Genomic DNA, 26,839 nt, shown 5'->3' on the forward strand with positions numbered 1-26,839 from the left:
CAGTAAAACTGCCCATTTGGAAGAAAAGATAAAAATATTAAAATATCCACTTTATATTTAGTTAATAGGTACTAGTTGAGTTTTCAAAAACACAATTACTATAAATTAGGTTGAAAAAGGGCTTGAAAGGCTAAATATCTACTCCAACCAGACTTCCATGACTTAAACATCCTGACATGCCCTCATCAGGACTACAAATGAAGGCTTCAAGGAATAAATATACTGAAGGCATTCTTTTTTCCTTATGTAATTGAATGTCATTGTTCTTGTGTTTTTACCTTTGTCTTCTCTTAGACTTTAGGTTTGAAGAGGACAAGTAATATTCCTCAGACCATTTCTCTAATACATGCTCTTCAGTATAATAAAAAAATGTGGATCTGCATTTGTATATTTCCATAAAGGTCAGAAAACTAGTGTAAACAAACTAGTATACAGTTAATGAAATGGAAATATGCACAAATATGAAATGATTTGAATTAGTTTTAATAAATATATTGCATTTTATGTATGTGTAATATATAAATTACATTCTACATGTTTTAAATACTTTTCAAATTGTAATTGTTTGGAAGGACATATTTAGTTATTAAACCAAATCTGACCTTAAGTTGTTCTTCCAAAGCAGCAGTTGCATGATCTCCACTTGATTCGTCAACTACCACCACCATGTGAGTGAGAGAATTGACCCTGACTTGTTCTTGTTCTAGATCTTCTTGAAGCACCTGAAAGATAAAAAAATGTTTAAAAATAAAATTAAAATAATAGTCTGATATGGATGTTTAAAACATTTCTTTCTGAATGTGTGTGATTTATTTCTTACACATCTTGGGTAGTGCAATTTTTTTATTAAACTAGAACCATTCCAAGCACATTTTCTGCTATGATGTTCAGCAAATTTGACATCTTCAAGATCTTTAATTACTGAAGTTCTCCATTGACATACAAATAGAACAAACTCTCTTGACCCAACAAATCCATCGTTCTACTCGCCTATTGGATATTGTTTTTACTTTGTGTTTGCTGCATTTACCCTTTTCACTTACCCTACTATTCATATTGCCCACTCTGCCACTGAAACATCTCTTGTAAAGGTCACTATCAACTTTCAGGTTCGCAAATCCAATAGCCAACTGTTAATAACAACTTACTTGACATTTTGATTACTAACCTAATTGACCACTCCTTCATTCTTAGCATCCTCATGCACCACCCTCTCCTGATTATCCTCCTACCTAATGTGCTGTGTTTTAGCTCCTTTACTGGGTCCTTCTCTTCTGCTCAAACTATAAATCAGATGTCATTCCACTGTATAAAAAAACAGTGGAATCCCATCACACTAAGAAGGAAAATTGAACTTCCTTACCTGAAATCTTTATATGATCTAGCACCTGCCTACCTCTCCATTCTAATTGCATACTATTCTTAACCTCTCACACTATGTTTTCTTGCTATGTATACTTGCTTTTACTATGTATACTTGCTTTCTCTCTCTTCCACAAATGTATCAAGGGATTCTCTTTGCCTGAATTGCTTTTCCCTCAGATCTTTAAATGATCTCTCCTTCTTATCATTTGGGACTCGATGTTCAGTGTCACCTACCCAGAGAGGCTTTTCCTGAGCATGCTAGCTAAAGTTGTTCTATAGTTATTCTTTACTTCTGTTATTTTATAAACCATAAAATTGTCACTACTTGACATTTTCTTACTTATTAATTTAATCATTTGTTGTCTCTTATTGGAATATAAGATCCACTAGAACAGAGACATTTTCTGTACTTCTCATTACATATTCCAAGCAAATAAAGAGCATTAAACATTTGTCAAGTAAATGGTGCCATGGGGGGCAGGGTGAGGACAATATATACACGGATCATATTTGGTCCTTCCTGATTGCAAAAAGATTACAGTGAGAATGGCCTTTATTAACAAGTCCCAAAACAATAAATATTGGTGTAGATGTGGAGAGATGGGAACACTCCTAAATTGCTGGTGGGACTGCACACGAGTTCAACCTCTGTGGAAAGCAATATGGAGATACCTTAAAGTGATACAAGTGGATCTGCCATTTGATCCAGCAATCCCATTACTGTGCATCTACGCAAAAGAACAAAAGTCACTCTTTGAAAAAGACACCTGCACTAGAATGTTTATAGCACCACAATTCACAATTGCAAAGATGTGGAAACAATCCAAGTGCCCATCAATAGATGAGTGGATTAATAAAATGTGGTATATGCATATCATGGAGTATTATTCAGCCATAAGAAACAACAGTGATATAGAACCTCTTGTATATTCCTCGATAGAGCTAGAACCCATTCTATTAAGTGAAGTATCCCAAGAATGGAAAAATAAGCACCACATGTACTCACCAGCAAATTGGTATTAACTGATCAACACATAAGTAAGACATATAGGAATAACATCTATCAAGTGTCTGGCAGGTGGGGGGAATAGGTATATAAATACATAATGAGTGTGGACACACTTGAAGCTCTGACTCAAGGGGGGAGGGGAGGGCAAGGGAAATATATGTAACCTTAACATTTGTACTCCCATAATATGCTGGAAAAAGATAAAACTAAATAAATAAAGAAGAAAATAAATAAATAAATACAATATAGCAGGAGGAGTTAGTTATTTTTAGTGTAATTATAATTATACCAACTTCAGCAGAAAATAACCACTTTTCCTCAACTGAATGTTGGGATAAAACCGGAATAATTCAAATCCTAGTTTTCTAACTTACAAATGTGACTCTGAAAATGTTGTTTTCACCAATTAAATGGGGCTGTCACAAACAGTACTTCTAATCTTTTTTAAAATATGGTTTAATTTTTTTTAAAGATAAACAGGGATGAGCAGATGAATAAATTGAGAGCAAACAGAAGAGGAGTAAACAGAGGAGGCTGCTTTAGAACCAAGGCATCCTACCTGAAAGCTCTAGATCCCCCAAGACCTTACCCTGTTATTCTAATCATTACTGGGATTTTTCTGAATAGGTATCTAAAACTTCTAGCCAAATAGTTTCCTTAGAACATTTTGTTATATAACACAAAAAAAGTAGAAAAAGGTTTGGGACATGGCCTGTTACTTTTTGGCAAACAAATGTCCCTACTTGGAAAACAATGACACTTGGCATCTGTCTGTCTTGCTCTTATTTATTCAAACCCTATGGCAGGTGTAGGGGAACTTATTAGAGTAGCTGAATCATAATCTCAAATGCATGAACATTTTTATCCTAGGCCTTTTAGCTTTCAAGCCTCAACATTTTAGAACACTATAAAATCACTTATTTTTACTTCCTCTCTCTAGATTTTCACGCTACATTTTCAAGTGAAGCAATTTAGGATAAAATGACTATGCATCTATTTTGTGTGTGGAGTCTATACTGCCTATCACGCCTTTGACATTCCAGAGCTTACACTGGTTAATAAAACTCTGCCATGAGGCTGAAAATGGAAACATTAACATTCAGAGTTGTCCTTGACAGTCATCTTGAGTCTGTGTTTTCTGAATTATATAAGCCAGGACTGAGAACACTTTAGATATGTCATCCAGTAATTTTTAAAACAATAATTAAAATAATAATTTGGTAGCCAATGTATCATAAGTTAGTGTCCTACATTTAGCCAGTTTTTTCCCTGTCATTCAATATGATATATTAATTACATACATTAAAAGTAACTAGGAAATTATGCCATACTTTCCACATTTTACATGGAAATAGTTATTTTTACTCTTTTAATATATTTTAGTAAAGAAATATAAGAAAATCATTGTTTGATCCATGAAATGCTTATTTCCAAACTCAGATTGCTTCTGTATAAAGCATATGTGATCAAATGTACTATTTATTTTCTCTGGTACTTAGATGTTGGATTTTGTTTTGCTCATCTGTTTGTTCTATAATAAGAAATGGTATTCTTGTTATATTGATCAAGAGTTTGTATTTTATGCTTTTGCAGAAGTGTTAACACAAAGTACTACTAAATCTAGTTGTGCGTTAATAGCTTTAAAAATCACACACAAGAACCATTTGGACTTTTAGTGAGTAGAGGGAAATAAAGGAACAGGGGGAAGTCTCTCCACAATGATTTACTACCTTGAAGAGTACACAGCACGGGAGTAGATTAGCATAAGTTACATTTGACTTAATGCTATTTCTAATATATTTTCTTTTCTATGACTTTTTAAAATGATATGTCTTTTTTCCTCATCAGGTATTAAACTAAAAAATGTTAAACTGACTTTTCTGAGTATACCCAATAGCTATAAGACAGAGCTATTGCAAAATTACATTCATATTTCCTATTTTTTCAGACCTCAATTCAAAAACAAACATTAATGAATGTCATAGTATTAGTTAATCTTTCCAACATCAGCAATAGACAAAAGATTTTAAAATGTCCAATATCCAGGGTCTCTTTTTTAAAAGATGATTCTTACAAATAGCAAATACCAAATACAAATACAAAAAGATGGGTTCAGAAAGTTAAATTGTTCTGCCAACCTAGGTATCCATGAATAAGGGCCTCGATCATTGGTGTTGGGAAGACATGGATTCTCAAGACTACTAATTTTTTAAAATACACTAAAGTTTTATAAAGCTATATTTAATTAAATTTTAGTTAAATATTGACTTCTTATGGATTTGAATTTCTCATAGCTAGATTTATTCAATGGAGATTTACAGTTGATGTGCTAATTAAGCCTGAAATATGAGCCAAATTATTTCCAAATATAGATGTATCCCCAGAGAAGTATACTAATTTTTTGCCTATCATAAAATCATACCTTCAAATTAAAATGTTATAATATGATTTTTAAAATACATTTTTTGATATTAAAACCTTACAAATAATATATAAACACAAGTATACATACATACTAGGTATTTATTGTGTATTTATTTTCATTATTTTTATTAAAGAAATGCTTTTGTAACATTTACCAGATTAAAAAATCTCTCATGCTCCTAATTAAATTTCTATATCATTGTTAGGTAGATACAAATGTCAGCGATGTTTGTTCTCTAATGTCAAATAACAATTTTTTCCTTATGACAAGAGAAAAGGCCAACAGTGAAATTTAACATCAAAAATGCTTAGATTTGACAAACTTAGATTTTGTTATACCTCTGTGAATAATTGTATTTCTTCTAAATAATTCTTTAGTTAAAGGATCTGACCAAAATTTGTTACTCCCTTACTACATGTTCCCAATTTTATGATTTACACATGGCTTTTCTTCTACTTTCTTCAAATGTCATAAGTGGTACTAAATTCTTCTGGCTCTCACCCAAGACAAGGTGGTTTCCAAAAGTAACTTCGAACCACCACTGGAGAGTCACTCAGTGTTTGCTCTAGCTATGCTATTTTATCTTTTCTTAGCACACATGTGAAATAATGCTTAGGAAAAAAAGACATGGAAATATGTAAGCCTACTGAATTTTTGGATTTGATGCTTAGAGGTAAAGAGCAATAATTCATAGAAAAGTAGTATAAAAGAAAACAAAAACAAGGTTGGGTTCCCGTTAAGCTCTTGTGAGCCTTTGTTTTACTTATCTATTCCTTTGGCTATAGTACGGACTCAGGTACCATAAACAGAAAAGGGCAGGAATTACCTAATTATACAGTTTATTTTACTCCTCCTCTTACTTTATCAGTTAAGCAATAGGAAATCACCAACACTTATAGGTCCTACACACACACTTATGCGCACATACACACACACACACACACACACACATCTAGAAACAACACAGACCATGTGTTCTTCATGGATTCTAAGGCCATCTACTGTCTCCAAATAAAGAAAAATCACTTTAAAATTAATATAATTAGAAAGATGTTGAGTTACAAATGTTAAGTTTAAGTAGTTAGAAATGTTTTAGCTTAGCCAAATAAATGCACATATAAAGGAAGACTAATGAGCACAAATTTTGTATCAAATATAAAATTTGCAAAGAATATTATAAAACCAGACATTTATAGGAATAGGGATTAGTCTAACATCTTGGAAAGTAATATCTTAGAAAAGCTGTCTCAGGAACAAAAAGTCCTTTGATACTAATGATCAATTAGCTAACGCAATACATCTGGATATGAATTGATTTTTTTCAAATAAAAGCTTCAAGTCCAAATCAAAAAGTTTTAGCATTTCTTAGGAACTGTTGGGGAGGTAGACAAATTATCCTTCTCCCTCCCTTTTCACTTATGGCCCATTCTTAATTCCTTCTTTCCGTCACCTCTGCACTGGGCCAGGATCTATATCCCCTACTGTCCTGAATGAAATGATCTAGAAATGACTTCTAATTTTATTTTCAGTCGAATATTCACTTTGCTAAGCCTGGCTGATCACATTATTGTCTAGCTCCTCATGAGGATCTATTTATGGTATATAACTTAGTTGTAAATTAGCTGAATATTTTAAACAAGCTTCCCTAACAGACTCTCCTAGAATTTTGATATCCATTTACTTAAAAGTGATAGCATAGCTTTACTAGTGTTTATAGCAGAACCCATTGTTTTTTACCTTTTTGTACAAGTGAATGTTTATGTTTCTGCCAACTCCTAAGCTACCAAAGGGTGGTTCTAAAAGACCTTTTCAATGGAGAGATTCAAAAAGTTATAAAAGCACTAAATACTTCTCAATAGCAGGAAGGGAAATCAACATGAAAAACTATTCTAAAAACAGACAATTAATGTACCTCTACATATTTCAGAATATAAGTAGGAAAGGACATAGTATGAACTAAATTGACTAAAAAGTGTGCATGATTATAAGGAGACAGCATAACAGTAGTCAAAGGTGTAAGATCTGAAATCAGATTTCCTATGTTTGATTCCTGGATGCATCATTAACCAGCCATGCAAACTTGAGAAGGTTTACAACCACACCAAGCCTCAGCCTCCTAACTGCAAATTTGGGATAATAAGTGTAACTATTTCTTTATGGGGTTAGGAATATTGAATAAGGTATAATTGCTTAGCACATTGCCTGGCCCACAATATAAATTCAATAAATATTAGTATCTAGTTGGTTCTAAAAATCCATATTTAGGCACAAAGATGTTAAACCAAACTTCAAGAACCCAACACTATTCACCCAATTTACCCTCATCTCATTCATTCTGACCACCATCCTCTAATAATGTCATAAACGCAGAAAAAGAATGTGGTTTTAGAAATTCAGGAAAAGAAGTGCTAAAGCTATAGCAAAATTTTAGGGCCTGGAGAAATATATCAGTTTTAAATCCTTAAAAAACTTCCCAATTATTTACATGAGGTTAACAAGAGTAGCCTTAAACTACTTGATTTACTGTTGTCATACAATGCTGAAAAATTAGCATAGTCAGAGGAGTGAGAAGGAAAAATCCTAGTCACTAAATGATAGCCCTCAAATCTCCAGCCTTTCCCCCCTCTTTTTACAATACATGCATGCATCCATCCAGACATTCCACATATAGTTATACCATTAAAATCAAATTAAAGTGAACACCAAAATGTCTAATAAATAATAAGATCCAATTAGCATGACAATAATATTGAAAAAGAAGAGAACAGGATTATTGGGAGAGGGAGTTGAGGTGGAAGGTTTCATGTAGAGAACAGAGAAATGATATGCATTGATTGGAATAGTTGTGATGAGGTTCAGTTCTACTGATTATCCCAGTTCTACTGATTACTCTTCAGACAGTATTGCCATTCTTATCACATATCTATGCTCTTCTTTGTTTCCTTTTTAGTCCATTTTGCCTCTATTTTTTTAAAAAAAGAGATGCAGGATTAATGTCGACAAATCATTTCCTTAAGCATTTTGACTCTGAGCATTCATGCATAGCCACCACTAACATGTCCTCTTTCCCTACTGCTTACTCTAAGTTTGAAGACTTATCAATATATAAACTCAGTCTCTGCCTCTTCCACAAGGATATTCCCAACCCTAGGAAACCAAGTGCCACAATATCCCCAAATGTCTTTGCCACTTTGCATTTGCTATAGCTTCTAGTATCTCAAGTAGAGTCAAGATTCACTGGACTCTCAGAAGGAGAGAAATTGGGCTCAAAGGCAAACAGGTCAAAGTTAAAATCAGAGTCTACCAATTACTACTGAAGTTCCCTTGGGCAACTCTTTAACCTCTTTGAACACATTTGTTTATCTGTAAAATGAAGGATTAAAATCCCTCCAGGAAATGTTTAGAACTGGAGTTAAATGAGATAATCCACTAGAATCAGCTAGCACACTGCTTAGTAGAGTTGGTAGATAGTAAGGAAATGCTTATTCCTTCTCTCTCTGACATCTTCACCTTATCATTTCATTCTTAGGCTAACCTAAGGATGAATGTAGATGCATTGATGTACTTTAAAACAAGGCTGTGACATTTTGGCCAATGCTACTGAATCAACACTCAGTAATTTCTAATTAAAATAGTACTTTGTTAGCTAGAATCACTTGCTTTGTAAAACTAAGATCACGAGTATGGATTTTATTATTATTATCATTTTAATAATCAATAACATAATCTAATGTGCAAAGTTATCCTTGGAATCTATTGCTTGTTAATAGAATTTTGCTGAAAAAATTAGATGAATTCTCAACTAGATTAAAAAATCTAGGAAAAAATCAAGGAAACACTCCTCCTGAGCATCAGTATTTATTTTTACTACCCTTGGTAATCATATTATGTATTTTTCAAATAGTAAATATTGTCAGTGTGCCAAAGCTATAGGACATCATGTAAAAATGTCCAATTTATTTGTGTTTTCATTATTACTAGATATGCCCTAGATCTTTAATTATTAACAGAATATAAAATGCCATCTAGTATACATTAACATTAGTTCCATTGAATAGAGTGTTACCAGTTGTACTACTAGAAATCATTCTGTTCATAACAGAAATATTAAACATAAAATGATAGTATTCTGTAGTTAACAATTTTATATTCTTTTGACAGAGATAGTGGCTTATGTTTAACATAGGATTGGATTTATAGTCATGCATTTTTTTATAAGATACAAGAATGTATTTGTCATAGAAAATTATTGCCTTGAAATTCATGTTTCCATATCGGTTGGAGCTTTCTTGTAAAAAGGTTTCCACTAAAATGCATTAAAAAATTACTTATCTAGGTAAATAATTCATTTACATGATTAATATTGCATTACCTATTTAAAATAACTGAAATTGATTGGTAAAGGACTGGTTCTGGAAAATAGAGACACTTTACATGAGACTAACTCAATAAGTGATAGAGTCCTTTATTTTCCTTTCTTTAAACCCCAACTCAGAGGCCAAAAACTTTTAGTGAATAATCATTACTAGAGTAATTAAGTATAAAAATAAAGTTAAACTTCTAAGATGAGGGGATCTTGGGCAGGTATAATGAGTAGATGCATTTATGTACTTTAAAACAAGGCTGTGACATTTTGGTCAATGCTACTGAATCAACACTCAGTAACTTCTAATTAAAATAGTACTTTGTTAATTAGAATCACTTGCTTTGTAAAACTAAGATCACGAGTATGGATTTTATTATTATCATCATTTTAATAATAACATAATCTAAATGTGCAAAGTTATCCTTGGAATTTGTTGCATGTTAATAGAATTTTGCTGAAAAAATTAGATGAATTCTCAACTAGAGTAAAAAATTATAACTATCATGCACAAACTTCTATGTAGACTATAGGAGTGTCATTTTCTTTCCATTAACTTCCACTTATTAATGTCAAAAGAATATTACTATAGAAATCAATTTCATAGGCAATAGTGTACAACTATTAAGATATTTGAATAAGGAAGTGAAACTGGGATAGAAGAAAAGAAGAAAAGTTAGAGACAGATAGAAGATACCAGACATAATATCTTCTCATAAGTCACTTTACAGATGTGGTTTTTCTTTACTATTATGAGTTGTTTTCTTGTTCCTACTCATTATTTTATTGTTTAATTTGTCAAATTTTCAAATCCCTTTCAGAAAGATAGCAATGATGAAGCCTGTTTGAGTAATAAAATGAGTCAGAGTTGTTTAAACTTCTGTTCCAAAAAACATTTGCTGAACATCAATTATTATATTTGCTAAGTACTCTGCTAGGCATTGGAACAACACAGAAGAGGTCTGGGTCTCTGGTTGTAATCTAGCATTTTTCTCTGATTATATTGTTTATCTTTACCACCATAATTATCAAACTTTTCTTAAGCACTTATGGGGGCAAAGGATAGGAAATAAAATGAAATTTCATATCAGTAACTATTATAATATTATATAATTTTGATTTTGCTAAAGATGAGAGAGAGCTTGCTAGGCACTAAAAGTGCTGCTTGATTCAATAGTATTCTCAGACTTACCTGAATCACTCATCCTCTTCTCAATTATTGCATTTCCCTTTTATATTACCTATTTTCTTAATTCCAACTCTGGGCTCCCAATTGCCCTGTCTCATAATCTATTATTTCAAGCTCTTCGCTCATTCCCTAAATCTAGTCCTGTTGGTTCCCCTGTTGATCTCTAAAATGCTTCTTATACCTGTTCAAAAATGCCATTAATGATTTCATTCATAATGCTTTCATTCAGGTTTTATGCACTTTCTGCAATATCTTCCTAACATGTTTTCTGGCATCCTGTTTCTCTGTGTTCTCATTTATTTTACAAGATGTGTCTTCCTAAATATTAAGATAAATTTTCCTAAGTTACTGCTCTCTTTAGTTTAATTTCTCATCAATAATGATTCCCTCTTACTCATAGGATAACTACAGATGCCTGATTCTTATATACAAGATTTCTACAACCAGGTTTTAATCCTCCAGCATTTAACATAACACTGATGTGCTATAACTACAACACGTGATCCAACAAATGACATATCAGACATTTTCCCACCTTATTTCCTTTGCTAAAACAAATCACTATTTTCAACTCTCTGTACCATTTGCCCTAGTTTTCCATGTATAATGATCACATGTTTTCTGTTAATTTATTTGATGTGCTAGAATGTGAGCTTCTTGAGAAGGATTCCATATATGATTAGTTTCTGTATTCTTCACAGCAACCATGTGCTTTAATGAGTGTTTGTTCAGTGATATGGAATAGAATGCAGTGGAATGAAATGAAATGTCAGATCCTTTGGCAGGATTATACCTAAACCTTCCCTGTTACATGAACATCTAGATCATTTTAAAGGTCACCAGATGAGAATATTTCACAATCTTGGCAACCCAAATGTTTGAGATTAACTAAGCTGCAAGGAAAGAATATATGTCTGAGCTTCTAAGAGGTTATTTAATTTGTATTAGTCAGTGTTTAACACAGAACACTCACTGGAGCCAGAATACAGTGCACATGTTACATTTACATCTGCAAATTTGAATAATTTGTAAAGATTTTGATAAAGCTGTCACTAAGACAATGTATCTATAATGAAAGTCTAAATCTTTCAAAAGGATTGGAAATCTAGCTAGTAAACTGAACTTCAAACTCTGTCCCAGTCTGACTATAGCAGGAGACAAAAGATTCCAGAGTTGAATATTTTCCTTTTGATGAAAATGCCTTCTAAAATGGCAAATTTCTTCCCCATTAATGAAAGCTCAAGGCTTTTACTCCTCAATAGTATCACCACCCCTTCAAGGTAAATCCTTTCATCCCTTATCAATATCACTAATGAAGTCCATCCCTTAAGACAGATATGACCAGCTAGAATTATTTCTGACCTGTTTCTTCACAGGGGAATAGAGGTTTTATTTGTTCACTCTCCAGAGAGAATTACTCTTGGGTGCCTCAGATCTAAAGCAACCCTCTAAATACTCTCCCCAAAGCAATAGCTAAATAATGAATGATCTCTTCCAAATTGTGCAGCCAACTGAACTTTTCTCAGTTACCCAGAGTTAACAGTTTGGCTAGATTTAATAGTAACCATCAATATAGGATCAATTCCTTTACATTGCCTAATTGTCAGATTCAGTAAAAGTGACTTATCTTCATGGCATTTCAGTGTTTGAATTTCTAGCCTGCCTCCTAATAAAATGCTGTTGAAATGGAGATAGCAAAGGGTCCTGTCACAAAATATACAGAAGCATATCTGTAATATTCACGGTGTACTTACAAGATTTGCAAACATTTTTATCTTGCCCTCCAATTGAGAGAGAGAGTGCATGCCCTCTGATCTGAGCAGAATTTAAATCGATTCCCAGCAATGAAGCCTGTACCTTTTTTTTTTAATTTTGCCATTTGTAACCATCTTTCAGAAAAACAATGGGGATGGCTCAAGGATTTAATATTTATCTATTCAAAGCTACAAATAAATAATCTAAATATTATATTAGGTTAAAAGTGTGGTGATACAGCAGGGGGAGAGTGACTTTTTGGATACTCCAAAGTTACTGATGTATTTTGTTGCCAGAAGGATAAATTTCCTTATTTTTATTGATTTACAATTCTTGAGATAAGAAGCTACAAAGTGATCCAATGACTATTTAAATAAGGCTTTAGTTTGAACTCAGTTACCTAAAGAAGAAATTTACCTTCTTTCATTTTATGAAGGATGGCAAGACTAACAAAACTTATTCCTTTTAATGTGTACTTACTGTACCTGTTTCATGTTTAAATAAATTTGACTCTTTTTTGAATTGTTTGATTTTGTTATGTTCTTCTCACCAAAATTATTTCCATGTAATACGAGAGTGTATTATCAATGGTCAGGCCTTCTCTTGACTATGAGTAGTTCCCTTGTCTTAATTTGATAAAAAATAATGCTTCTTGAAATGTGTTTGAATAGTTAAAGGTAGGAGTTGGCCTCATTCTCTGAGCCAGTAAACCAATTCCTTCTATTCTCTTTATGTACTTTATATGAATAATTCCTGGATATAAAATATTATATAATCAACTTACATATAATCCTGTTATTTGTTTCAAATTATTTTATTCAAGCAATTTCATACTCATCAGAGATAGCTTATTTTCTAGTAATGGACAATCTATCAAACTTTATGGCAATATTAGTCAAACACTTTATATTTAATTCACCTTATATCTTCCAGAGGAAAGTACAAAACATTCAAGGCAATTGTAAGAAAATGAAGATTCTGAATGGTCTATCTAACCTTAATGAAGAGTCTGTTCAGAATCCCAAGCTAACACCTTTCCTCTTAGAGTAACTTAGTTACTCTAAATTATCCAACCTTATGGCAACTGAACATTCATTTTCTGCTTCTCTTTTGGAGCCCTTTTTCCTGGCTTTCTTTTTATATTTCAGGCATCCAGTGCCAGCATCCTACCTTCTGATGTTCAGTGTTACTGGCCTAATTTCTCCCTTTTCTAAAATACCTCCTGTTCCAAAACTATTGGACACAATAAAACCATGACTGGAAGAAACACTAGAAACCACCTGGCTCAACACTTTAATGTCCAAAGTGATGATATGAAGAACCTGAGAGACTAAGTGATTTCTGAAAAATCACAAATTCAGTTAGTGGTAGAGCTGGAAGTAGAATGCTGGCTTCCAGGGCCAGAAGGTCATGTTAAGTTAGGTTCCTCCAAAAACAATTCCTGAGCAAAAGATTTAGAAACAAATAGTTCATTTGGGAGGTGATTTCATGAGGCATTATGAGTATGAGAACATGCAAGTTATCCTGTGGACATCTGGGGCTCAGTTTTGCTGGGGAATCTTATAGACTGTGGGGAACACATCTTGGAAGTGTCTCACCATGGGACACAGATTCTGTGGGCTTCATCCATCAACTTTCATTGGTTAAAGACTGCTCTGGTGGCAATAACTCCATTTCCTGTCCACCTTCAAACTGGCTGAAATGCTCCTATGTCAGCAAATGTCCCAAGACAGAAGCCATTGATGTATAAAGAAAGTGTCTGCATGCAACTTCCAGTATGGGCCAAAGGGAAAAGGGCAAGCACAGTGTCCACTAGAATAGTGCATGCTCCATGCAGGCAAACTGGTAGAGTTAGATAACTAGCATTGGATTATAACTTCTTTATGAGATGTATGTGAAAAATTAACCTATTATAGTCATAATTTCCATATGATAGTTATAATACAGTTGATATTTTTTCCTGATGCTGTATTATGGGGATTACCACAGCTACAGCTTTCCTTAAATGCATGACCTTAAAGTTCTTGGCCAGTGGATTGTTGGGGGTAATAGCAGCAAGAGCTGCCCCATTTGTCATTGAAACCTAAAGCTCATTACATAAGAAAAAAAAAAACAACAACTCTAGAACTTAGAAAGAAATATATGTTTTATCTACCTGGAGGAACCATAAAACATCCAATAAAATGTTATAATACAAAAAGAGAATGAAGTTGGACAAAAAGCAGACTTGGTAGTATGAGATAAGGGAGCAGATATCCCCATTCAAAGCCGTAAATCCAAGAACCACAGATCTTGAGTAGTCGGAGAAAATAAAGGAAATCCAACAAAATGTGAATTTCAGATAAACAATGAATAATTTGGGACATACGCTAAGAAAATTATTTGTTGTTCATCTGAAATTTCAATTTAATGAGGCTTCTTATATTTTTATTTGCTAAGTGTGGCAACACTAATCATGGACCCACCATAATGCTTCTTCTGTGTGTGTGTCTCCTCATGGACTGAACAAGTCCCTGTTCCAATGATAAAACTCAGAGCTAGTTTTAATACTTTAGAGTGATTATTAGAATGAAGTTCCCTCACAATTTTGGATCAGAAATATTCTTATAGAAATCCCAATCACAGAAACACAAAATGCTCCTTGGCAACCATGGAGCATAACTGTAAATGTACAAATAAACTGAAGACAGGTAAGATGGAAATATTAAAATTCGAAGATTTTGTATTTTATAGTAATGCAATGTTACAGATTCTAATTTTTCATCATGCTTGCCCTGCTAAAAGGTATTATGAATTGAAAGTAAAAATATGTAAAAAAAAAAAAAGCCTTACTCTTATTATTTAAACTTGTATTCCAGGTAATCCCTGCAGAAGCTCTCTTCTATGAAAGCACAATTTTAATAAATTACATACAGTACACTGGTACACTGTTCTCTTCCAGGAATATGTTTGATTTTTTTAAATATGAAAATCCTAGTTTATGTTTCATTTGGAAAAAGAATTTCTTAGACTAGTTTGTGCTGCTCTTACAAAAATACTGGAAACTGGGTAATTTGTAAAGAATAGAAATTTATTTTTCACGGTTCTGGAAGCTGAGAAATCGAAGATCAAGGTGCCAGCATCTACTGAGGGCTTTATTGCAGTGTCTTCACATGGTGAAAGGTGGAAAGGCAAGAGATAGCCAAAGGCTACCTAAAGTCTCTTTTATAAAAACCTTAATCCCATTCAGAAAAGGGTAGCCTTGCTGGCCTAATCACTCTTTAATGAACCCACTTCTTAATACTATCACATTATCAACAGCTGAATTTGGAGGGAACTTATTCAAAGCACAGCAACAAAGATTACAAAAATCTCTTAGATAAAATAATTTTAAAGTATTGCTAATTTGAAGCTTTAATTCTTTCTTGTGAACCATGACATCTGTGTATTACATATACACATAGATTTTGTTTTCTAGTAGAAAGCATGCAGCATACAATATACTAACCTTATGTTGTTGTACTTGGCGTTTTAGGTCTTCAAGATCAGGTCCAAGGGGCTCTTCCTCCATTTTCCTTGTTCTCTCTTCTGTTTTTGTTAGCCAGTCATTTAATTCTTTTAGTTTCTGATTCTGAAGATCCATTAAAACTTTATGTAAACTGGAAAGTTTAAAGAAGTCTATTATTGCCTCTATTAAAGCACTTTTACTTATTATTACCAAATATACAACTAGGTAAAATAGCAGACTTTATAATTTACATCATGCATACATTTTTTTTTTTTTGGCATCTGATGGACATTAAGAAAAATGTAAGTAAAGCCCACTATCAATCGCCCCTGAAGCTATTCTTTTTCAGATTTATAAGTTAACATCCTGATCACTAGAAAGTTTCCCATAGCCAAGTAAATGTGAATGTGCTAACTGAAGTGCAAATCATCTCTGATAATTGAGTTAGTAGTACATCTTGGCAATTGGTTTTCATACTGCCATTACTTTAGTATGTGTTATTGTTTAACATCACTTGTCACTCTTCGTATCAAGAGATGAGGTCTACTTCCCATCACCATGAATATGGTCTGGCCTCGAGACTTGTTTTGACCAATAGAATGTGGCATAATATGATACTTTATCAGTTCCAATGTAGGCTGTTAAGGAACCAGCAGCACATGAATTCTCTATCTTGAAGCCCAGATTCCACACTGTAATGAAGGCCAGGCTAGATTACTGATGGATTCAAGACCAAGTAAGAGTGACCTTGGAGGATCAAATGCTATCTGAGAAGTGAGCTTCTAGCTCAGTGAAGGCCAAGGAATGACCCCAGCTATATCACTGTGAGTAGAAAAAAAATCTAGCTGAAATTCGCTTGTAGTTTTGATCTACAGAATCACAATGAATTTATAAATTTTTATTTTAAGCCACTAAATTTGAAGTCATTTGATATGCAGAAATAGATAAGTGAAAAGGTATTTTTTTTCCCCGAAGATGTAGAAAATAGCAGGCTGGGTAATACAAAGGCCTAGGTTCACAGCCCATCTATAAGCCCAAAAACCAAGTTCTCAAACCTTCTCAATTAAATAACCAGCATCAGGGACATAGTATAACACCTTGCCAGTTAATCACACAACTTTACATTTAAGATGAAAATACAAATTGAGGTCCATTCGCTAATCCATCCAAAATTTGAGATGCAAATCCTAAGTGTTAATACACATTTTAAGGTAAATAGTCTTTATGAAAGTCATGTTTCAAGCATTTTTCAAAACCATAATATAATGAACACTGATCTTAAAAAGACATAATTTGAATTAGGAATTATTATGACTCTGAAATTGTTACCAGAATTTTCCATTAATCAGCACATTTACACACACATAACTGAGTGTTTTTTAAATAAAACTTTTTTGAACAGCTTCAGATTTACCAAAAAATAATGAGAATGTAATATAGAGGACTAGCATATACCTCATGGCTAGTCTCTCATTTTATAAACATCTTACATTAACATGGAACATTTGTTACAATCAGTGAACCAATATCTGTGCATTATTATTAACTGGAGTCTATATTCAATTCTGATATTTTTATATTTAAACTTTTTTTCTATTCTAGCATCTCTTCCAAGATTCCATATTACATTTAGTTGCCCTATCTCCTTAGTCTGCTTTTGGCGGTAGCAATTTGTTAGAATTTTCCTGAAAGTTTTAAGGAATACTGGCTAGGCAGGAATTTTGTAATATGCCTCCCTCCACCCCCAAAAAGGAATTCATCTGATGTTTTGTTCTCATAATTAGCCTGGGGTTATGGGTTTTTGAGAGAAAGACCACAGATGTAATGGGTCATTTTAATTATATTACATCAAGAATATACATGCTCAACATGACTTATCAGTGTTGATGCTAACTTCTATCATCTGGCTAAAGTAATATGTGTCAGGTTTTCTTTTTACTGTAAAATTAATCCTCCTTCCCCTTTCTACACTTTTTTTTTAATATAAGAAAGTCACTCTATATAGCCAACACTTAAGAACTGGTGAGTTCCTTAAGGGCAAAGTAGCTACCTAAGTTATTTGGAATTCTCCTGCACAAGATATTTGTCTCTATTCCATTTATTTACTTATACAATTACCTACTTATAGTATAGACTCATGTATGGTTATTTTATACCGCAGACTAAATCCAATATTAATTTTTCCTTTTTGTTTTAGCTCAAATTGTTTCAGCTTAGACATTGGAAGCTCTTTCAATTGGCTCCTTTAATATACCCCATTAATGTGTTTTTTGAGGGAGGGGGTTTGAGCATGTCCCAACTATCTGGCAGTACAAAATGCACCCTGCTCATTTCCTATATTTCCTGTCCTACTTGTATAATTAGCCATTTCTTCACAGTGTCCTGGGTTCCTTTATTGGAGAATAATATTGGAAGCCAAGATCCTGTTGTTGGGTGTGCTCATTGCTTCTGGGATGTTGTTGCATTTAGGACTTCTGGGTTGACAGAAGAAAGAATGGATGTATGTATAGTCACCAATAAGTACTTTAATATGTAATCATCTGTACTTACATTAAGCTGAATTTGAGTTCATACTAATGTCTCCACTTAATTCATACCATATAGTTTATTTTAGCCTCTTTTCCTTGCTTATCAGTAAACTACCTGTTCATCAGTAAGAAATTTGACTTAAAGATGAAATTTTTAATAAGAAACTCAGAGATGGTTTCTTTAATCTAGAAGTTGAGATGCTCCTACTTCACGTTGGGATCCTCATACTGCTAAATCAACAAAGGAAGGCATTACTGTACTGAACTTAACCACAAAGGATAACTTGAGTTGATCCTATGTAATGGGAAGCAAGTAGATTTATATCAGAAAAACAAGACATTTGCTAGTAATCTCTTAATATTCCTATGTATCATGTTATAATCAATAAGGAACAGAAGTTAATCATATGGATCCACTAATAATATGGTTCTTTTTGGAATGATGATTTTGATCTCCTCACTAAGGTTAAAGTCTCCAACTAGAAAAGCTTCTGCTATAGTAACAAAAAAGGCATTGTAGTGGCATAAAAAACAGACCAACAAAACAGAGTAGAGAACCCAAAAATAAATCCATGCATTTACAACAAATTGATTTTTGACAAAGGTGCCAAAAACACACCATGAGGAAAGTACAATCATTTCAATAAACACTGCTGGGAAAAGTGGATATCCACATGCAGAAGAATAAAATTAGGCCCTTATTTCTCACCATATGAAAAAAAAATCAATTTCAAATGGATTAAACACCTATATGTAAGACTTGAAACTATGAAACTACTAGTAGAAAATATATGGGAAAAGCTTCATGACGTTGGTCTGGGAAATCATTTTTTGGATATGACCTCAAAAGCACAGGCAAGAAATGCAAAAACAGACAAACAGAATTACACAAACTAAAAACTCCACATGGGGAAAAAAATTCAGAGTGAAGAGACAACCTAGTGAACATAAAAAAAAATATTTGCAAACTATAAATCTGGTAAAGAGTTAATATCCAAAATACATAAGGAACTCAACTCCAAAGTAAGAAAAATAAATGACTCATTTCAAAATGGACAAAAGGCTCAGCGTGGTCACTTCAGGCCTGGGCATAAAGAGCTTGTACTCAGTGAGTATCTGCAAATACTCAGATATTTATTTTGAACAAATAAATCAAAGTAGCAAGACTGTCCAGGCACCTGCCAAGGTCCTGTGGCATGCCCTGCCACTGGCTGCAGTGCTGTATATGAGTCCAGGTGCGCATCAAGGTTCTGTGACCTGCCCAAGTACCAGTGAAGATCATGCCACATACCTCCATGGAGAGGGACCTGCCTAGCCCCTTGCACGAGCTTTCAACAGTGGCCTAGGGACCAATCCAAACGAATCCACCAATCTAAATGAATATCCCCTAGTACCACCCTGGACTGTGACAACCACGGAGAAATGGGATGATTCAGGAGAACAGCTGTGTTACAGGCTCTCAGTGTATCCACCCCTCTCCCGCCAGATCAATCCTCCAGAGTAGGACACAGAAGCACAATCTAGGAATTTCTCCTCCTTCTCACTAAGTAGGAGAGTTCCCAGCAAAGGACAACAGGTGTGCTGCAAACCTATCAGCCCTCAGCTCAGAGAAGAGGTTTCAGATGAGAAGAACCAGTACAATAATCCTGGCAACATGAAAAAACAAGCTAGATTGACACCCCAAAAAATCACAATAGATCCATAACAACAGACCCACAACGAAAGGAAACTGTCAAAATGTCAGAAACGAAATTCAGAATATGGATGGCAAACAAGATCAATGGAATTGAAGAGAAAGTTGAAAACTAAAACAAAATAACTAAAAATATATTTCAGGACATGAATGAAAAATGTGAAAAACTCATTAAAGAGCTAGATAACATAAGAAAGGATATAACAGAACTTAAAAGAAATTAAAAAGTCATTTAGGGAATTATTAAATATTGCAAAAAGCCTCAACAACAGATTAGACCAAGCAGAAGAAGGTATCTCAGAGCTTGAAGACAAAGCTTTCAAACTAACCCAGTCAGTCAAAGATCACGAAAAAGAACAAAGAACAATCACTCAGGGAAATACAGGACTATGCGAAAGGAGTCAATATACAAATTACAGGTATCCTTAAGAGAGGAGAAGAAGAAAAGTGAAAAGATTGTGAAACTAGTTGAGGGAATTATTAAGGAGAACTTCCCTGGTATTGCCAGATATTTAGATACCCAGATACAAGATGCTCATTGAATACCAGTAAGATTTATAGCAAATAGGACATCTCCAAGACACATAATCATCAACCTGAACAAAGTCCAAATGAAGGAGAAAATTATACAAGCTGTGAGATAAAAACAAGTAACCTATAAAGGAAAACCCACCAGGCTAAAAGCAGACTTCCGAACTGAGACTTTAAAAGCCAGAAGGGATTGGGGCCCTATTGTTAGTCTTCTTAAACAGAACAACTGACACTCAATAATTTTTTATCCTGCAAAACTAAGTTTAATAAATGATGGAGAAATAAAGACTTTTCTAGACAAGCAAACACTAAGGGAATTTGTTGCTACTAGACCTGCTCTACAGGAAATACTCAAAGGTGCATTATATTTTATGTAAAACAGCACAATAGATACCCACCAGTGTAAAAACACCCAAGAGTTAAAGGTCACTGATCTTGTAAAACAATCGCACAAGAGAGAAACAAAACAATAACATATTATCCAACATGATGAACAAAAGGGTATTTCACATATCAATACTAACATTCCATGTGAATGGTCAGAATGTCCCACTTAAAAGACTTAGACTGGCTGAATGGATGCAAAAGTATCTGAACACTCAAATATTTTTAACTCAGTGGACTACTTAAACATTCATGTACATGGTTGGGGGGGGAATAACTAGAGATCTAGTGAAGGATCTAGAACCCAACAGTAGAGAAAACTGCCCTAGCAACCCTGGAACTGAAGGAGAGAGAGGAAAGTAGCACTGTTCGTGGAGCTCAGTAGGAGTTAGAGATATGGAAGAGGAACTGTGCAACAGAAGCTATAGCTCAAGTGGAACACAACCCCTGCAAGTGCATATAGTAAGGTGTGGCAGAAGCAGAAGAGGCGAATACCACAATCTCCCCTTTCACTGTCTTGCTTTCCATTGTATAAAGTCTTCTAGCAACCAAAGGCCAAAGGGAACTTGAGTGATGCAAAGTCTAGAGCAGGCGTCCTCAAAATATGGCCCGTGGGCCACATGCGGGTGTTTTTGCCCGTTTGTTTTTTTACTTCAAAATAAGATATGTGCAGTGTGCATAGGAATTTGTTCATAGTTTTTTCTTAACTACAATCCAGCACTCCAACGGTCTGAGGGACAGTGAACTGGCCCCCTGTTTAAAAAGTTTGAGGACCCCTGGTCTAGAGGTTATCTTCTTTGAACAAAGCAAGAAATGGAAAAGTGAAATGAATCTGAAAAAGAGAATAACTATCATAATGCTTAACTTACATTAGAATAAGTATATTTAAAACTAAACACAAAGATATCAAATTCATCAGCTACTTTATCCTCACATATTAATTCCAATCTATTCAAACCCCGACATGGAACCTATATGTAATGTTACAAACCACTAGCACTCTTCATCTACAATTCCAGGGAAAGGGGTAGGGGAACTAAACAACTATCATAAAATGTAGATGTTAAAGATGATGGCTCCATAGCTGGCCAGAAAGTCTGGAATTATTAACAGAGCTTTATTCCAATCAATGTGTATTTCATGTTCCCTTTACTTTTGAGAGTGTTTAAAATAATTTAGATTGCATTATTTATTGGCTTTTAACATTTTATAGACACATTTACCCTTAGGCACATTGGAATTAGAAGTCTATAAGAATGAACATTTTCTTTTTTAAGACACAATCTCACTCTGTCACTCTGACTAGAGTGGCATGGTGTCAGTCTAGTTCACAACAACCTCAAACTGCTCGGCTCAAGCGATCCTTCTGCCTCAGCCTGCCTAGTATCTGGGACTACAGGCACATATCACCACACCCAGCTAATTTTTTCTATTTTTAGGGGGTCTCGCTCTTGCTCAGACTGGTCTTGAACTCCTGACCTCAAGCGATCCTCCTGCCTCAGCCTCCCAGAGTGCTAGGATTGCAGGCATGAGCCATTGCACATAGCTGAGAATGAGCTTTCATTTATCAAACACAAAAAGCTGACATTTTCTTTTTATGGGAAACAACAAAGATGAGACATCTGTTTAAATGGAAGCAAAAACTGAAAGTTGCTGGTTTAAACCTCTTAGACAATGAACATCATCCCAGCACTGTGATGTACATAAATCCTTCACTATATTAGTTCAGTCTCTCCCTTGAGAACTGACCTGATAAGATTTAGTGAGAATTGGCTGCAGTATCATTCCTTGTTTTTGTTGTTTTCCTGCCCAGTTTGTCATTATATTAAGCTAAAAATCTAACATTTCCAAAACTGAAACAAAAATCCCATGTTATTACCTAAACTTAAAGAAATTTTTCAAGTGCAATATGCATTTCTTAGAGTTAATAAGGAATTTCATTTAAAAATATTATTTACTTATTCTTTTGCTTTTGGACAGATATTTCATTCAAGAAATATTTACAAACTTCCATATCTATGCAAGAAACTCCTATTTGTTAGGAATGGACAAAATAAAATACCTATTCTCAGTTTCAAGTAGCTTAGAGACTACTGGAGAAATAGATACATCAATAATTATAAGAAAATCATTGTAGTTAGATTTATATACATTTCAGAGAGTACACAGGGAGAAGTCCCAAGCTGACCTTGGGACTTCCTGTTCCAGTCACCAGGAACAGTGTCATCCCAGAACAAATAGGTTGAGAGTTGAGACTTGAAAATTGAATTCATGCATTTATGAAATATATAATGATTGAGTATCTAGTTACTATGGATGGAGAGGGAAGGAAGATCCATGCAACCTCTGACTGTTACGGAGCTTACATGGGACAGAAAGAGGTGAGGCCACAGATACTAGATAAATCTCATTAGGCCATTAGTTACTTATAATTGGGGTAAAAGGAGAGCAAGTGAATTGAGTCTGTAAGGTAAGGAAAAGCTTTATTACAGTTCTGATATTTGAAGAACTCTAAAGCTTGAAGTAAGAAGTAGTGACAAGGAACGGATAGAGCCTTTCTAGTCAGAAAGAACCACCTGTGAAATGGCCCTGAGGCATCACAGAGGAACTGGAGGCAGGTGCAGCTTGATTGCATAAGGTGCAGTAGAGCTATATAATATGATACCTTACACTAATCCCTGGGTCCTGGGAGATTTCTTGAGCTCTGCCTAAAAATCTGAAATCTGAACCTCCAGCAATCTTTTATATTTGATTGTGGTTTCATCTTATAAGCCTGGACTCAGGGACTGATCAATATGAATGGATGTATGCATTAAGTGTTTTGTCAGGTGTTTTGCCTTTTACATGTAGGATATAGAAATGCCTGGTTGGGAGTTCTTGGGGGTGGAGCCAGAATAGCTATGTGGCAGGTAGACAGGGAGTATATGGGGACATTCAGCATGCAACCTGTGTGGTTCAATATTTTAATGACTGGTACAGTCACATCAGTGTCTACCAGCTAACTAGAACCTTGCTTTTCCTCTCTTGACTAGTGGTTCTCAAAGTAAGGGCCCTGGATCAACAGCATCTTCCCATCCCCTAGGAACTTGTCAGAAGTGCAACCTCTGTGGAAAAGAATTTGGAGATATCTCAAACAGCTAGAAATAGAAATACCATTTGATCCAGCAATAGCACTATTAGGAATCTTCCCAAAAGAACAAAAGACATTCTATAATAAAAACATCTGCACTCGAATGTTCATGGCAGCACAATTCAGTATTACAAGGACGTGGAAAAAACTCAGGTGCCCATCAATCCATGAGTGGATTAATAAAATATGGTATATGTATACAGTGGAATACTACTCAATTATAAAAAAAAAAAATGACAGTGATCTAGCACCTCTTATATTTTCCTGGATAGAGCTTGAGCCCATCCTCCAAAGTGAAGTATCACAAGAGTGGAAGAATATGCACCACATGTACTCACCACCAAATTGGCACTAACTGATCAACACTAAGTTGCTCACATGGTAGTAATATTCTTTGGAGGTTGAGGGGTTGGGGATGGGTAAACTCACAACTAATAGACACAGTAAGTGTTGGGAGGAAAGGACACACCTCAAATCATGGTTTGGGTGTGGCAAAGTCATAACATGTAACCAAAATGTTTGTACTCTCATAATATCCTGAAATTTAAAAAAAAAAAAAGAAAGAAATGCAAATTTGCTAGTCCAGACGCAGACTCACTGAATGAGAAACTCTGGGGTTGTGGTTTAGGACTCTGTATTCTAACAAGACTTCCAGGTGATTCTAGTGGACATTCATGTTTGATAATCACTGCTCTAGATAACTTTAATCTATATTCACAACTCATCCAAACTGTGCAGAGATGAAGATATTGTTAATATTAACATTGATAGAAGGGCAACTGCCAATGCCCAAGGAGTTATTGGGAGTTATTTTGACATGAGACTATTACATTCTCATCCTGATTTTACCTCCACTTACAGAGAGAAGTGTGGCTGTCAATTGCCTAAGAATGGGTTCTGACTGAAGGCTCCAAAAGGAAGGGATTTCATGTGTCTGAAGCCTCAAATTAACCACAGAATAAATTATAAAATAGAAGAATACAAGGGTGGTGGTGGGTGATGATACTAATATGCATGAAAATATAGAGCATTCATTCCATTGTGAAAAGGGTTCTGAGAATATGTTTTAACTGAGTAAATATTTCTTTTCGTTACTTAAGCCTTGACTAGATATTAGCAAGTAGTAGTCCACATGCCCAATTTGGTCTCATACTAATTGGAAATAAGTTGAAATAGTTGTCAATAGTTAAACATCATGAGATATTACCTACAAATATCAGATCTGGGTGCTCTTGATAATATCTAATAGGATTTAGCAATCCTAACCCTACCTTCCCAAATGGCAACAGTTTGTATAATTGAATATCAATTTTATCTTTCATATACATAGCATAAGCTCTCCAGTTTACCATGGTTCCCACCACTCCCTATCCTCTTTTATACCCAACTCATCTCACTTCCTTAATGTTATATTTCTGACTCCTTGTAAGAGAAAATGCATTAGTATAGGCAATAGGTTTCTTAAGCCAAACTAAGATGACTGCCACAGTGTTTTTTCCGGCCCTGCTCCCCAGCAAGTTGGCCTTCCAGGGAGGCATGAGTCAGCACACTTATGTAATCAAGGTGTTATCTCCTATGTAAACCCATGTAATTACGTTTTCCCAAGGTATGTCACCACTATTGTTGCGAGCCATATATAAACACTCGCCGTGTTCTTGGTCATGCTTTTTGCAGGTACTTTATCCCCCTGGCCCCGACAATAAAAAGCATGTCTCACCAGCCTGCTGCCACTCGCCTTTTCTTCCAATTTGCAAAGCCTGCACTGGAGTATGCATGAGACACAGGAACACGCACTAGCCACAGAGTATCCTCCTCACACTCCTATACTGGGCATTTGGATTTGGTGCCCCATGATCTTGGTAACAGCTTCTCACTTAAATATGCATATAGATGACCTGGGGTTTCTAATTTAAATTCAAAGGGTTGGGTCTGAGAATTTTCATTTCTAGCAGGCTTCCAGGTGAAGCCAATGTTGTTTGGTCATGGATTACACTTGGAATAACAAGAATCCAGGTGAGAATACTGTATATTTGAAAATCACAACTAGTCTTTTTAAGGTGTGTGTTTGATCTATTAGTTGCCCACTGCTCAAACTCAGAAGCTTAAGAAGACAGAGATTAATGTGAGGCTGGCAGGAAAAACCTCCAAGGGGATCAGACTCAGGATACCCAATCACTCCCCTTTCATTTTCTTCTAGACTTGGAGTGATGATAGGACTACTGAAGCTGTTCTACCTCATTGATCCCATGATATTTCACAGTGAATATTACATAATTAGGAAATTTGCTTCCAGTTGTGTCTACTGCACAACTTATTTTAAGTGAGAGGAATTCCTAAACAGCAGATAGGATTTTACTAAATATGAAGCTTCTGAGAGAAAAATGGACTTTGGGATACAACAATTCTAGGGAAAAAAAGAAGATGATATTCACATGGGAGAACTCTCATGAAGAGCTTAACTTTGTATGCTTTTTCTATGAACATTAGGAACAATTGTCTTTAACACAGTGTTTAAAATGATTTTGCTTTTCCAATGATTTCCACTAAAATCATATATAATTTAGGATAAGGCTAAGTAAAAAATTAGTCATTTTAAGGAAAAGTATTAATAAATAATGACAAATAATGCAGATATAGGAAAAATTGTGAAGGTGAAGCATGATTAACACATGTTTGAGAAATACTGAATAATCATGTTTGGTTTATCACCAACTGAGGTAAATAATATTATGTTATTTTATTTATTAGGACATTGGAACTCTGAAAGGTAGTTTAAGGAACTTGCCCAAGGTGACAGAGTGGCATGTGAGGCCAGTATATGAATCACAAACTATCTGTGAACCAAGTATGTGCTCTTAACCTTGCACTATTTATTTTTTTCATGGATAAAACCTGTATTAGGTTAAGCCATATGAAATTGCTGATATTTGAGTTTTTTGCTAGATGAAAATGACAATTTCCTATTTAATTCAAACATGAT

General features: G+C 34.5%; 1 protein-coding gene across 9 annotated transcripts in view; it reads right to left on the bottom strand.

The window, feature by feature from the left end:
- Window positions 1-26,839, bottom strand: part of DMD (dystrophin) — a 2,109,452-nt gene that overhangs the window by 1,424,336 nt on the left and 658,277 nt on the right. For all 9 annotated transcript variants that reach the window (XM_012756891.3, XM_012756894.3, XM_012756895.3 and 6 more), the window contains 2 exons: window positions 15,594-15,744; window positions 603-722 (listed from right to left, as the gene is read on the bottom strand). In XM_012756891.3, coding sequence (XP_012612345.1) covers window positions 603-722; window positions 15,594-15,744 — 271 coding nt within the window. The remainder of the gene's footprint in view (window positions 1-602; window positions 723-15,593; window positions 15,745-26,839) is intronic.

The sequence above is a fragment of the Microcebus murinus genome, chromosome X, assembly GCF_040939455.1.
Source record: "Microcebus murinus isolate Inina chromosome X, M.murinus_Inina_mat1.0, whole genome shotgun sequence".
Taxonomy (NCBI): domain Eukaryota; kingdom Metazoa; phylum Chordata; class Mammalia; order Primates; family Cheirogaleidae; genus Microcebus; species Microcebus murinus.